Source organism: Pavona decussata, unplaced genomic scaffold (assembly GCF_977016875.1).
Source record: "Pavona decussata unplaced genomic scaffold, jaPavDecu1.1 SCAFFOLD_48, whole genome shotgun sequence".
NCBI lineage: Eukaryota > Metazoa > Cnidaria > Anthozoa > Scleractinia > Agariciidae > Pavona > Pavona decussata.
Genome location: NW_028145470.1, coordinates 4,850,825 through 4,866,474, shown reverse-complemented (window position 1 = coordinate 4,866,474; position 15,650 = coordinate 4,850,825). Strand labels below are relative to the sequence as shown.

Here is a 15,650-nt window from a genome sequence, read left to right as displayed (position 1 = left end):
CTATGATTGGTGAGGTCATGTTGCAAGGTAATGGTCCAATCGGAAAACCCCAAACAAATCATTCACCCAGGGCCCACGGCAGGAAAACCAATTGGTTATGTGAAAAAGAACAGTTTGCGCATAAGCCCTATGGTACTATGGTTTCTCCTAGGGCTTCCCCACCACTTTCTCTGTAATCTTTTTTCTTCCTCTCGTATTTTGTTTCTGTAACGTGTATAATGAAATCAAAATCAAAATGAATTGGTTCAGTTAAGTTGCGTTAACCAATTACAAAGAGCAACGGAAAATCAAGAACCATTCGCCGCCGCGATGTTGGAAGAGATTTGAATCAAAAGTTATCCAAAGAGCAAGTGTTAAGATGATTTAGGATGATATGCTGCAATGGATCCAATTATTCAAAAATTGATTGAGGAAATTTAAGGTTTTTGGTCATTCAACTCTTCGTCGAGGTACCCTTTCCTTTCCTGTGGGTTAGAGGGAGGAGACGGCTGAAATTTGACTACAAAATGGAGGTGGAGAGTAAAGCTTTTCATCGACACGGAGACAAATAATTGTTTTACTGTATCCAAACCAGTGGATGCACTTTACTTCAGACAAATTGCTCGAAAACGTACGTTTTCACACAGCTCTTACAACAGATAACAGGATTGGCTGAAAAACAACGGCAGAGCCAAAAAAAAAAAACAAACAAACCAACCATAGAATGGATATATCAGTCACAAAATTAGAGGTGTACAGAAAATACTAAATGTAGTTTCAGTAGCCAATCAGAGTGTACAAAAACCTGCTACCCACTGTTTGGGTTACACTCATTTGGAATACTTTCTTGCACAAATGCACCTGTCCAAAGAGTATATAACTTGTTCCAGGGCGGGATTGCATAAAGCATCTTTAAAATAAGTGGGAGTTCCCTGCAATCATTTCCTGTATTCTGAAGGATTTGCTTGAGAGTAGATTTTCTCAAAGTCCGTTTTTGTGGGAGTCCAGTCGCTCGTTTGTCTCTCTTTTTGGAGTGCATAAAAAGACGACTTTGGGCAAGTCTAGCTTGAGAGCTATTTTGGGTGTCTCAACTGAAGGTGGTTTACTAAATACAGGGGACACAAAGAGAGCACGAGGAAATCCTTTGAAAGGCGGCATAGAAAACTTCCACTCATCTTAACCCTTTCAGCCCCAATATCAACATATCAACATGTATAATCTCCTAACTGTCCTCCGTATATTTCTTATGTTACTAGTTGGGAGATTCTGTCCAACAAAACAACGCATTTCATCTTTGGTGATTATTTCTTTTATTCTCCTGACTTACATGTTGAATCAAGCATTAACCAGCAAGATTGTAAGGAAAAATTAGATGTTAGTCATGACTGGGGCTTGAAGGGTTAAGGTGCTTTATACAGCTGGGCCCTGGTTATTTTCTTGACAAAGTTTAACCCACCAAAAATTTTGTGGGAAAGACCTCGGAATTTCCAGGATTTCTTCCCATTCGAAGTAGGGCATGCAAAGTGTAATTCCAAGGCTTGGTACTAAATGAAGGAGATTATTAAGACCCAGTTCAGTTATTTTACATTCAAGTATGATTATTGAAGTATGCACAACTTAAACTAATTGTCTACTAAGAGCATCTTTTTACCAATAAGTCAAAGGCAAGGCTAAATTTTTGCTCATGCTTGTTGTATTCTCTAACAGAACTGCATTGCACATCAGGAGTGAGACATTAAAAAGAACAATAGCACAATTAAATTGAAACACCAAAATGCCCCTTAAGTTTATCTAATTATAGTGCAATAATATTATTAATAGCATTTGTACATTGGTTTAGGTACATAATTACAAAATACTTGATACAGTAACATTATTTTGCACTTCTTTAAAATAATATTACATCACAAGTACGAACTTTGCTTAAGATCTTTATCATCCCTTAAGAAAACACCCTTGCTCTTTTTTGTAATGTTATTTTAATCTAGCTTATCATCTGACATGAAACCAAGTTCTAGCTTCTGCAATTGTTGCAACAACTTTGGCAATGCCTTTCTCAAAGCACACTGTATTACAAAGTGTTTGACTGAAAAACAGGTGTTCCCTGTCCTTTTTTTAAAACTGCTTTGCATTCAAAGTGCAGCACAGCACAGGATAACGTTGACAGCAATTCAAAATAAGACACTTTGAAGAATAACATGAACCACTGTCGCAATGCAGTGCTGCATTACATTGCAACTACTGCTGCAATGCAACTAACACTTTATCTATTCATTGCAGTTAAGTAACGTCAAATACAATTAAGATGTCATATAAGCACTCTGAGTTTTATCATTAAGCCATTCACTTTGCAAAGTAAGGTCAAGTGGCCGGATTGCAATTGTTTCCAGTCTTTTTATAGCTTGCCAAAAATTATATATGACGTGACTAAAATGCAATGAGAGAAATTTGGCTTCAGTTCCCATGGTAGCTACCTATCATAATCAGGATAGCCTTTAAAACGCTCACTATTCACACACTCACCAATACCTGATTGAAATATATAGGTTTTTAAAAAAGGACAGAATACTGTTATTAGCTAAAGTAATCTTCTACGTATTTGTAAGTCTCTGAAAAGTTTACTTATCAAAATAATTATAATAGATGTATGGATAGCATGGTTCAAATGAAAAACTCTGCAGATTTTCGAATTCAAGAAATACTGAAAAGTTCTCGAAGTTACAGTTCCCTGAAAGAAGGAACCCTCTGTAAATGACAATAAAATCTGTTTGGACATTGAAAAATTCTTAAAGAATGCCCCCCCCCCTGCCCCCTCCCCCTTCCCTCCCCCTTCCCTCCCACCCGAAACTAATGATGACTAGATCTCTTAAAAAACAAATTTTGATAAGGGTAGTCTGCAAAGAAACAGCTCAGACAAGGCTTATCTCTTGGAAATGCACTGCAAAGAACACCTAAGGCTTATGAATTTACCATACACTTCTGCTACCATTTTACATTTGTCACAATTTTTGAAGCATGGATTGGCTCAAACAAGTTACAGCCCAGAAGTAGAAAACACTCTAAAATATTACATGTAAAAGTAACAGGCTGTTTACTCCGAGGTAATAAGGTTGTTATTTTTTAAACATTTTGGCAATGGAATTTATCAACTTCCATAATGGCAAACTTACAAAAAATAAATACTATCAATAAATTGTGCTTAGATCAAGTCTGGATCAGTTAGCCAGCTCTCGTTACAGTTGACCTGTTTTCTAGCTAAGCCAAAAAGACAGGGTGCTTCAACCTAATGTTTTGTCATTTCTAACCAAATCAATAAAGATGTATGGAAATTTATATGAATGCATGCAAAATTTATGTGTTTAAGCCAAAGTATCCAAATTTATTCAATACCATTACCTCAGTGTTAGTTATTTCAGCCTAGCTGGAACACTGGCTGTACTTGCATCTTTTAGAAAAACTGAGTCCAACTAGGCCCTGCCTTGTTAGGTTCTGAAAACATCCACATAATTTCATAAAATAATATTATCGTAAGTTACTAATATGACTAAAAAGTTTTAACAGGATTTGGCGTCACATAGTTTGTGATAAGGATAATTTGTTCTATAAAGCTAACTTTGCAACACATACTCTGCCAATTTTAAAAACACTCTCTATTGCTTTGAATGCATTCATGAGATTTAAGAATTACGCTATCACTTGGATGTCGTACTTGTCTAAATAATCAGTAACTCATTACTTGACTTAGCCATGCAGTTATAAATACACAGTCACATAAAATATCAATGTCATTTAGCCATTTAATAAGGGGATGTCAGGCCCTGTTCAGATGCTCTACCTTTCATATGCTGTACCTTACACAATGAAGTTCAGCTTTGGCACGGATAGTTGATTCCAACAGCCCACTTTTTTCAGTCAAGTTTGAATCTAGCCAATCTTCGAGGGAAGGCTGATTAAAATGCTGTACGTTCTGTCAAACCAAATTTGCCAAACTTTTTTTTTGGCACATAAGATTCATTCTGACTGACTGCACCATCAGGGGTAAGCGAATGACCAGCCTCATTTTATCAAAAAATGCATGTAGTAATTTTTGCATGGTTCATCAAATGAAAGCTACGGCATATGAATCAGAGTCACTCCAACATCGTGTTATCCGACAAGCTCTGCCGTACCTTGAGATTTTACTGTATCTAATTCAAATCTCCCAAACCAAATTGATTCCGACACCGTAACACTGTTGAACCCCTGCCTTACCAGATGGTCCAGCGCATGAAGGATATGGTGTCTAACAAAGGCCTAAGATACCTTTCCAATAGAGAATTTAGCAAAAAATGATACTTTGTGAGAGCAGAAGACTACTGTAAGTCTACCTATACCGCACTAACTTAAAATTTAACATAAGAATAATTATTAATTTATTCCACCAAGAAAACTTTGTGCAAAATCCCACATACTTTCTTTTCATCCCTAAAATAGACTTAATTAAAATAATTAAACAACAAAACAATAATTAATTAATGCTTGCACAGACCACAACACTCTCAAATGTTGTCTTTAACCCTTTAACCTCTGTTATCTGAATGTAAATTCTCCTTGCTGGATTCCATATATTCCTAAGGTGCTAGTTGACAGAAGTTGTGAAAAGATCAAGACTGTATCCTTGAGATCATTCACTGTATTCTCAATACCTGTATGTTTGACTATGCATTGATAAAACAAGGAGAATCTAGATGCTGGCCACATTGGGGTTTGAAAGGGTTAAAAATTGTGGCCTATACATAAGCACCTACAGATAATTCTAAGATTTACTTCACATTTCAATAACATACAAACTCTGAACTTCAAAACCCAACAAAGGATTGCTTCTTAAACAGCTGTCGATCATGATAATAATATTATTGCAGCAACAGTCAACAGACCGTAAAACTACAGACACCAACAATGTGGATAGAAATCTGCCAATCAAGGCATACTATCACGAACTTTTGGCACCGCTTTAAGCTAAATTTTTTTGTTTTTTAACTGAAGATGCCTGCTGCGATGATTTGTGGTTACCGTAATAAAAAATGCAACTGTTGGTTGAGTCTTGCACAGTTTGTGTGTGATTTATAGGTGGATAAAAATGGACAAAAAAAACTTGCATATGCACTAAGTGATTTGAACACCCTTCCTTCCCTGCCCCAGAATTCTCATATCTTTTTTCCCACAACCTATTCAGTCTCATATAAAACTGTACTAAGAAGATCCACTTCAACCAGTCCCTTGGTACTTCCCTTCTCAAATATTTAGAATCACAATAATCCCCCTTTGAATTTCTGGTTGAATAGAATTACGGCAAGCTTCTGGGGGCAGTCTTTACATTGCTTCAATACACGTATGAAGGTTACTAAATAATAAACATTTATAAAATAAACACAGTTTCCATCTCCTGACCAACATATCTCTACCCAATTGATGTAAAACTATTTCTTTCAAAAAACATGTTCTTTTATGACCGTTATCACCTCACTATCCAGCTTGTCACACCCAAAATACTTGATCCTGTTTACCGGTAGGTGATTTAAATGGATTGGAATCCTTCTTAGAGACAGGTACTTTAGGAGGTGGACTCACTTGCCGAGATCCAAAGAAAGATGCGAACTCATCTTCTGCAGTCGTCGTGCGTGCAGAGCTTTGTGCCCAAGGTGAGGATGACCAGGAAGTATTCCCAGGCTGAGACGAGGAACTTGTTGGTAAAGTGGTTCGCAAATCACGTGTCCACGCATTTGACAGTGCATCAATCTGGGATGCAGTTTCCGCGAATGGATTTACAGTAGTAAGTAGGCCTTGGTTTGGTTGTACCGCTGTCCCTGGTGATGCGGATGTGTCTGCGGAGGCTGATGCTAACCACATTTCAGCTTCTGAGACTTTACGCGCTCTCTGTGGCTGTACCTGTGGTTGTTGCTGCTGTTGAGCTGTGGTGCCCCAGTGTGTGGGCCCATTGGCTATAGAAGAAGCTGTAGGAACAGCATATGGTTGTAATGGTGCCGCCTGGCTGGGCACATTGCCCCCTCTAGTTAAGTTCAATAAAGTGCTGGAAGCTGGTGCAGCTGAAGATGAATTTGCACTCAGCCCATTGTACATGGTGCCTGCTTGACTTGGAGTACTACTCTGCTGGACGGTGGGTTGAAGGACAGGTGTTCCTGAGGAAGCCGGGGTGTTCTTCTGCAGCATAAGGGCATCAACTGCTGGTGGTAAATGAGGAACTGATGGCTCTTCTGTCAGAGTCTCGTAACCACTTGTGTCCCCACGCAGAGGAATAAAAGACAGAGGATTCGACCGATACCGCAGAGACATGTGACGAGTGAAAGGTGAAGGATTGAAAGGCTGCGGACGTGGCCGTGCTACCGATGGCGGTGGTTTAAGAATGGGAGTAGCTGTATTACTTTGTTTTGGTTGGCCAGGTGATGGCAACTGCGGCGTTGTAGACACCACAGTACCATTCTTAATTGGAGCTGTACTCACACTTGATGGTACTGCTGCAGCAGCTATGGGAGCTGTAGTTGATGTTGGGGTGGGGGTGGGGGTGGGGGTGGGGGTGAGGTTAGGGGAAGGAGTGGTGACTTTCCCTGGTGAGGGTTGTTGTGGAGATGGAGTTGATGTACTGGTGCCATTCACCAATGGTGTGGTACTAGCAGGACTGGGAGTTGCAGCTGCTGCCGCAGAAGGTGGTTCTTGCTCCCCCTGCTGTTGTTGCTGCTGCTGTTCCAAAAGAAAAGAGCAAAAGAGATGTGAGTACTGTCAAGTTGTTGTAAAAATGTCTCAAAATCAAAACACCTATGCCACTTTGTTGTACAAATTACATTGTTATATACCTAGACTTGCACTAAGCAAAACGAGCACTGTGATTGGTTGATTCTCTGTCACGTGCCCCTGATCAAATACAAATGTATCCCGAACGGGATACAATTCCGCAGTTGTTGCCCTCTCAGTTGCTTGTTTGTTTGTTTGTTTTGCTGTGATTGTTGAAGGGAAAGTCTAAATATATAACAAAGCACTTAATGTACGTACAGACCCTCGGGAAACCAGTTAGAAACATCAGGACTCTCAGGAAAACAAAACAAACTGTTTCCCTCGGGACCATGCATTAAGTGTATAATGTTGTTGTTGTACAACATGCATTGTATAATAATGTTGGAGGTGTGGCTTTCATGTCTTACGTTGCTGGTTGAAAGAACAAAAGAACAAACAACAGAACAATTCTCCCAACCCTAAAAAAGATGCAGCTGCAGATTATCAGGGTCCAGTGAAAATAGAGCTTTTAAAAGGCGCAGGTCTGCTGCTTCAAATGTGCATAGAGCCATGGACCAGATTTCAATGTCATTGTAGTTCCTTTTATTTACAATTGGAATATAATCTTGTTTTGTTCCTCTTGAATGTTGAGATAGCATGTTACTTCTATGAATAGTATCTACAGCAATCAATTTTAACAAACCATATGATTTCAACAAAGTTAATTTATAACCACTTTCAAATCTTACCTCCTTCTGCTGTTGCTGTAAAGCTTGAGCTTTCTGTTTTCTCTGAAGACAAGCAGTGAATGCACAGCCAACAGCATGGCTTAGACGCTCACCCTAACAAGGCAGAAAAAAGGGTTTGGTCATGATTGTATCTGATGTTTGGTGGGCCGGTTAAGGTTTTCCCTTAACCAATTCAAAGGTAATTCACTTTAAGTACTGAGGAAAGAAGTCGAAAAACCAGAAGAGATTCAAAATTTAGTTTTGCCTTTCCTATATTCATGGCTCATTTTCTTCGAGCACAAACTGGATATGAGATGAAATATAGCCAATAAGGTATGTGCCACAAGTTGATTACGATAATCTAAACAGACAGGAGTGGAATAATAAAAATATTGAAGTGGTGCATGGAAAAAGGCCCTGAGTGACTCTTGATGTCCCGCTAAATTCTCCCCCCTTTTACAAGGAAACACAAAGTAATTTGGAAGGAGAATCTTAGCAGTTTATCAGAAGTCAGTTAGGGCTATTTTCCTGGCACCCCTTCAACGGAAGGTCCTGGAGGAAAAAGGGTGTACGTGCTCATTTTCCTCGAAAAAATAAATGCTAAAAGATCTCCAGATTTTCACATATGGGCTCATTATTAATTTTATCATAAACTTTGATCTGTTTTTACTTTTTAGCTGGAGGCTTAATTTCAGAGATATTGAACTCTAAAGTTGGCTCATTCTGACAAAAAGGAAAAGGATCACAAAAAAACAAACAAGAAATTTGCTAGTTGCAGGCAATTTCATTTTGCAAGGACTACCCCAAAGAGGTAATGGCTGCTTTTTCTCGGGGATGGTACATTGGCTCATGATTGTCAATCAAAGCTCTGGAATTGCAATATGCAATGATCCAGTTTTTAACAAATTGGAATAGCTAGACTGCAATACTTTAAGACATGCACATATTTTACTACTGACTGTACAACAGGGAAAAACTTGAAAGAATAACTTACAGTATCTCTCATGGCAATGAAGCAGTGACACATCCATCGTCTTGTGGTTCCTTCTCGACAGATGTAGGAGAACACTCTGTCGTTACTTGGATCAGGAGTACAGAATGAGACTTTTTCAATTGTCTGGTCAATGACTAGCGACTGAAACAAAACAAGTAAACAGCATTTAATGAGGCCATGCCAAGTGTTCTCTCAAGAGTATTATTGAAATTTTGATTTTATTATTTCTTCCAATAATCTTCTGTTCAAATGAAGAATTTAAAAATGGCAGTAACTTGACAGCGTTTTTGTTAAGTATTTGTTTAGGAGGGACCAAATTTAACTTAGCATGGACCACACGGTAGATTTGCTCTAACCCCTTTGTAAGTAATGTAAAAGTAGCCAAAATGAAGCATACAATAGGAAAGTAATAGTCCCTGTGTCTCCACTCTAACAAAAACCCTGACTTGATCCAATAGCTCACTGTCATCAGATTAATTCAGGGCCTGATTAAGCTAATCCTGGGTTAACGTGAACCTTGACTGAAGTATAGTTACTAATCCATAAGGATTCGTCGAAAAGATTTTTGTCCGTCAGTTTTGCCTTAGACTTTTCTTTACCATTAGATTAAGACGAGCCTTTAAAATCATCTTTAATGAGCGAGTTGAAAACCTCGGTTAACTTTCAATTGTGGATTACCGTTAATCGGCTTTCGAACAACCGGGCCGATGAGAGTTGGCACATGAGAGTTGGCACAAGATTATTAAAGATGGCCAGGTTTCCTGATCTGCATCATCTGTCTCCAACTGGTCATCTGCATTTTTATTACATTTTTCCTCATTTCCCCTTACTTCCAGGTTTTCTCAAGCATATCAGAAAATAAAACACTACATCAGCTGTTTAGAGTTTTGAAAGGGTTGAAAAAAGCCAGTTGTATAGAGGAAACAGAGGAAAATTTTAAAAAACGCAAATTTCCATTGGGAGATTTAGGAAAAGTGCCAAATTTTCAAGCGTCTGACACATAATGCCATTGGGCTCCTTGATCAAGACCTGCATTCATCATTTCAAGAGTGTATTGTTGAAACAAACAATAAAATCAATGTGTCATAATCAAATTTAAATTTTATTCTTAGCAAGAGTTATTCTTGAGCTGGCATCACTGTAAATAGCAATTAACAAGAAGATACAACCTTTTATAAGGCAATTCACACAGAGAAATTGTTATTTCTTGAAAATTCTCAAAGGCGGATTACCTTAGGACACTTTCCGTTTGTTAGAATAGACTAATAATTTGAAGAAAATGGTTAAACGTCTGTGTATCAGTTATTAATTTCCTTGGCATATGCCCATATTAAAGTGTACAATAGCCCATTTTCAAGTTGCTTTGAACCCTATTATAAAAGTTTGGTTCTGTGCATAGCTTTTATTATGAAAATTAGTTTTCATTTACATGTAAACAAAAGTAAATTTCACATGAACAGCTTTGCAAAAATCCTCGCTTTCATAATGAGGTTCCAAGCAACCCAGAAATGGCCTATTATGAACATTTTGTGGAACCATCCCTGCAGAGGGTTAACTGTCAGAAAATTATAAAGCAGGCTGCTACCTTTTCAAAGTAACCAACTCGGTAAACAAAGAAATGCAAAGCAGAATGGCCACAAGATAGTAAAGTAGGTTGCCGTGGTGATTTTTGTCAGCTGATGGCTACCTATGACAACCCTTCCTTCAAAATAGCACATCCATTTGCAAACTGACAGATCTAGCCAGAATGTTCAGACAAATGAAAAGCAGAGATAGACAGATTTTTTTCCAAAGTCACAAATTTATACAGCATTATAATAATTTGTGGGCCTGTAAAAAATACTAAATATGTTATGCATCTGTAATATCTTAAATACGCCCCACATAGGCTACACCTTAATCACGCCTTAGGAAAACATTATATTTTAGCTTGCTTCCTATATGAAAATCCATGAAAACTTCCCACTGGTTTGCTTTGGATATAAAGATAAGCTTGTTTAAGTATTACTTCAAAACTCCCTGACGAAGTCCAGAAAATTAGTCAGACAAACATACAGCAAAAATAAACAAGTTTAATACAAGTTTAGCTTTTAAAACTTTTTTCAAGGTCTGCAATAATTTTTGCTATAAAATTAGCATTTGAACAGATGGATAAAATATTGCTTGTTTTTGAGTCAGCCACTGTCCACTGCTATACAAAAATTAATATTAATTAAATCACATCCAGTTGTTCTGTCAAGATTAAAACCTCACCAAGCGATTGTGAAATTTACACAGAGAACCCAATGATTTTGAAAAAACAAAAATAATGTTCTTTTTGATGGCCTCCTATTGCTTTCAAGTGACTCTCATAGCAAATTTAGTTATAAAGGAAAATCAAAACTAAATTTAATTAAATCCCAAGTTAGGGATAACAAGCTGCAATAATAACAAGATATTTCACACATCTGCACTGTGTTTTAAAACTCTCGAAATAAATTATTACGAATAAAATTCTAGCAATTTTTAAAATTAAAAGACATGAACTGTACAAATGGCATCTCATTATTACTCAAAGTAAATTCACTGAAATCATGAATTTGTATACTTCCTTACAGGATTTGATAAACTGCTTTATTTATTTATATCACAAGTCTTATCAGTTTTCTGAATACAATGATTCAATATGAGTTCAGAATAAAATCCTTGGCAATAAAGCTGTGGAAAATACACATTAGACCAGTAATGGGTTAAGACCCAACTTATCACTGGCTATACAAACAATGCAGACTGCAAGTACAAACATTACACAAGAGATCACCTTGCATGGTTATTTATTTGTATTTGCATGCTGTAACTTGTTCGTTATTGCACACACAACACCATTTCATACAATTTCCTCTGCTCGTAATTACAGTAGTAAGATAACACCTTGACTGTGAAATGTCTTTCTTCTCCTGTTATTTGTAGCACACATTGGAGAGAGCAAGTCATTTTTCTGATTAACTTGCATAATTTATAAATTTCCATTCTCACACAAGATCTGCTTAAGAAAGAACTGCTGCTGCTAGATAATATCCTAGCTATAATCCTTTTATTTTGGCAAGGTTGAAAATTTGCTAGAGTTGGGCAAAATCACTGACAATTTTATCTAAGCTAGCATTTTTGCCACTCAATACCTGTACGTGAAAGTCACAGGCTAAAAGAAAACGATTGAGAGTACAAAGCGGCTTCAATTCTAAAAGATGGCATCTCATTACAAACAACATGTACCATATAACAATGCACAAAGTAGGCTGGGTACATTGTATAATTATACATTTGTTTTGTAACAAGGAAATTATTGAGAATGATGTATTATTCAGTGAGTAATGCTGGCATACTTGGAAAAAGGAAACACGAGTTCTCCTGACATGAGTCGAACCTATGATCTCCCGATTACTAGTTCAGATGCTTCTTTTATGTGTTCTTTTTGAGGGTAACTTTTGTAGATTTAACTTCTGCAAACTTCTAACGAGGTGCACAAATACGTTTCAAAGCACACAAAAATATTTTGTATTAAGGTATTAAATGAACAATGAATATTATCAGAAACAAGCATCATTTAGTTACCAAGTGAAACTTTGTTTTTCTGTGGCTGCTGACTTCTCAACAAGTTGCGACTGGGCATACGTGAATGGATGTGTTATCGTTCAAAATTTTTCGATTTAAAAAAATTTTAAAACCAGTTTGACTTTTATTTCTCTTTGTCTCGGATTACGGTAATAAATACTGCACAAAGGAAAATACAAATTAAACTGGTTTGATAAATTTTAAACCACAACAGATGCATGCTAATACATTATTGTACTGGTAAGTTGTAAGGAACTGCATATGAATTTCTATCAATTTTAAATAATTTTACATGTAATGATAACTTTGATGGTTGTGACAATAAATTGTATCCAAATTCCATTGACCTTTGTTCCAATACTTACAAGATGAATGCACAACGATCAGGTGATTGCATGAAAAGTTTAGTACAATACAGTGTAGATATCCCGACCAAGAGAAACTTTGCTAAAAAGGAAAACTTATAAAACTGTACCATTATGTTGCACACAAAAACATCCAATAAGATAAAAAACATTTGGAAATTTTTACCAACTACTTGTCATCAGCCTGAGGTATATTCATAGATGAAACATCTTGTAAGTATGTGTCAAGTATTTTTTTTTCTGTAACATGACAGTCCAAGCACAATTCTGATCAAAGAGCAGATAACTTTATCAAGCAGATGGCTTCTATCCAGCAGAGCAAAAGCACTGCATATTAATAAATTTGGTACGATTTCGAAACAGTCCTATGTTTTATTATACATACTATTTTGTCCTATTCATGACAGGGCTACACAGACATTTTTCAACACATTTTATCTTTTGGATAAGAGCTTACACAGTGAATGTTACACTATTTGACCAACTCATTGAACAACTTGGGTGTGTATACTTAAGACCTAGGTACTGCCTTTTTCTGAGTGTGCTTTCAATACATTTAATGACAAAATTTTGCAACAGGAAGTGTTTCACACCTTAAAAAACCACGAGACCGAAGTGACTACATTACCACTTCCTCAACACTAAATTAGAGCCCCATCCCTCCCTTTAACTTGAGTTTACTTCACCCATGACCGAGCATTATTTTACTATATTTTAAGTGTTTTCTTCGTGTAAAGTACTGACAAAAACATCACAGGAAAAGTTCTGCTCAATGGTTTTCACTTGAGTACTGATTTCATAATTCAAAAGGGTTTCATTTACCAACTCAGCCACTTTCTTTGGCACAATACATGTATATGTAGCACAGTACGAAAGTAACACTCAATAGACTTGACTCATTTGAATTTCAAAATCAACTTACAATCTGAGGATTGTGGGAAAAGACCTTACTGGAAGAAATTATAATCAGGGTAGAAACAAAACACTGTATTGTTCGATAAGCTCTTCCTTGTGGTTATTGACTCGACATTTAGGGTGAGGGCCACCCCATGCAGCATACCTTTCTAATTCGGTCACAGTTCAACAGTGTGGGAATATAAAACCAAACCCACGTTATGGTAAGATTACATGTGGATGACAACATGTCATCATTCAAGACTGAGGAAGTGAATTTTCCAAACGCATTTAGAAGACGACTGAGAAGAAAGAAATGATCTAAAATCCAAACACACCTACAAGCCGAGAACAGGATTACATAAGATACTATTCAACCATATCGTGCAATTCAAATTCATTTTTTTCCCTCAGGGTAAACTTATAGAGCGCTTTGAAAACTTCAGCTGTTTCAATAAATTAAGTCTGTATAACCGGCGAATGTTTTTATCTGACAAAACGAAATATGTAATACCTATTTTTAGCTTTTTTCTTCTGTTATTACGAAGACAACCGTATGCACTGAAATCAAAACTTGGATCTCTAAAACACAAATTAAGCAAAATGTTCGTCTTGAAATTGATCGATACGTACACGAGTACGTTCACGTTTGAATTAGATTGCATGTTGGAACAGACAACGAAAATCAAAATCCATTCCTTGGGCTGTTACACGTAAATTATTCTCAAGACATTTAGGAAATGATTAAAAAATAAAGTCGACTTCCAAAAGGAAACCATGATTTCAGACAATAGACCAATATCAGGTCGAAATTCACAAAACTCAGGGTGTTCAATCAATCGGGAGATGATCGATTTCTCTCGAACTCACAGAGCAGATTGCAAGTTTTGGGTTAGTCGTAATTTATTTATCCATGTTTTATCATACATTGTTAGATACACCGTAAAATTAACTTCATAAGGGATTGAGTTGGTTTAAAAGAAATCTAAACGCAGAATTTAATAGCAATATTATTGACTGCGTTCTCGAGTCTTGGATAAGCTTTATACTGAAGCTAAATAGTTGTGAATTCGCACATTCCATGACGATAAATCGGCGCTCTGCCCATACTGCTTACTGCCAAAATATATATTATTGTTTATTGTTTACCTTAGTATGTTCATCCACAACTCGCACGCAATCTGCCGTCACAAGTAGTTGCATTCGCTTCTTCTTTGCTGTACCAAGCTGAAAGGAACGTAACGAATCGAAACAAGAAAGTTAATGAATACAATGACTCTCTTATCTGTCTGCAGCCTGACCAAGAACGCCGATACGGCGTTGAAGTGAAACAATTAATTCGCAAAGGGCTTCAGCAGAAGAGGACCCCGTTTCAGTTTTAATGAAATCGGTACGAAATTTTAAAAAAGCGACCAACAAACCTACCTCTTTCATCTTTCGAAAAGCTTCGGCGCAAACTTGTGTCCCTCTTGATTCAGTTACTTCGATAGATCCAACATACTAAACCAACAATACGTCTTCCAGTTAATGAGGAATTCATTTTCTTCGTAAAACTTTCATATCAACGATCTATAACAAGCTTGCAATCCAAGAGTACAGCAAAACAAAGCTCTCAATGATCTTACCTTGACTGGGAAACTTACGCCTCCATTACGAACTTTATAGCTGTCGTTTTCCCAGATTTGCGGCCGGACGCTCTCTGGAATATGCCGTTTTGAACTTCTTAAACTAAGGCTTCGCTTTAACTTATTCATTCTACGGAGTCTCTTCTCAAACACAAACAAAAAAAACGGATTACAACAAGATGTCGGAGAAAGTTTACAAATGCATTTGTTCGGAGTGAAAACTAGCTTACGAACCGGCACATTCACGCATGCTCAAAAGTTCATTGCGTAATTGAATTCAAATTTTGCGGATGTTGCGTACGTTTACACGAGTTACGATAATAGGTTTCCTGTAGATTACCGATTGTCAACAAAGTTTGTTTTGCTTGTTTGTTTTTATTATTATTTTTATTTATTTTTTTAACACCAGCGAATTAACAACGGTTTTTTGTTTGGTCTCACAAAATGATCTCTTTTAAAGCTAAGAAAGCATATTGGAGTTACATATCACTAATTTAGCTAAGGGCTTCACAATTTTGTGGGAGAAATTCCGTGTGAACGAAGTAGATATTAAATAGTTACACCCGCTGGTTTTTGGAAACAAAAAAAAAATATTACAAGTTTCTGCCTGTATAGAGTGATTAAGCTAATTTATCTTATAAAGAGTTCCTTGATCTTATATCAAGTTGGAGAATTAAATGTACGGAAACGGAAAGTTAACCGTACT

General features: G+C 36.9%; 1 protein-coding gene and 1 long non-coding RNA gene across 4 annotated transcripts in view; one reads left to right on the top strand and one right to left on the bottom strand.

Moving 5' to 3' along the window:
* The window catches only part of LOC146481914 (uncharacterized), a 147,104-nt gene that overhangs the window by 117,072 nt on the left and 14,382 nt on the right, over nucleotides 1-15,650 (top strand). The window lies entirely within an intron of this gene.
* On the bottom strand, nucleotides 1,409-15,184 carry LOC146481916 (uncharacterized). Of its 3 annotated transcripts, none has more exons than XM_085107986.1 (6): nucleotides 14,945-15,184; nucleotides 14,745-14,819; nucleotides 14,469-14,546; nucleotides 8,470-8,610; nucleotides 7,497-7,589; nucleotides 1,409-6,717 (listed from the first exon to the last, which is right to left on the bottom strand). In XM_085107986.1, the coding sequence occupies exons 1-6, from the start codon at nucleotides 15,071-15,073 to the stop codon at nucleotides 5,497-5,499; spliced, it is 1,737 nt and encodes a 578-aa protein (XP_084964112.1). In that variant the 5' UTR covers nucleotides 15,074-15,184; the 3' UTR covers nucleotides 1,409-5,496. The 3 variants fall into 3 exon arrangements, with proteins under 3 accessions (XP_084964112.1, XP_084964113.1, XP_084964114.1); XM_085107987.1 differs by having other exon boundaries at nucleotides 1,409-6,714; XM_085107988.1 differs by having other exon boundaries at nucleotides 1,409-6,711.

Bases quoted from the DNA above. Each gene is read 5' to 3' on its own strand.
- LOC146481916 (XM_085107986.1), bottom strand. From the start codon at position 15,073: ATGAATAAGTTAAAGCGAAGCCTTAGTTTAAGAAGTTCAAAACGGCAT. The intron at 14,820-14,944 runs GTAAGATCATTG...TTGTTGGTTTAG, and splicing joins GCGTAAGTTTCCCAGTCAAG to TATGTTGGATCTATCGAAGT. The intron at 6,718-7,496 runs GTAAGATTTGAA...CTTTTGGAACAG, and splicing joins TACAGCAACAGCAGAAGGAG to CAGCAGCAACAACAGCAGGG.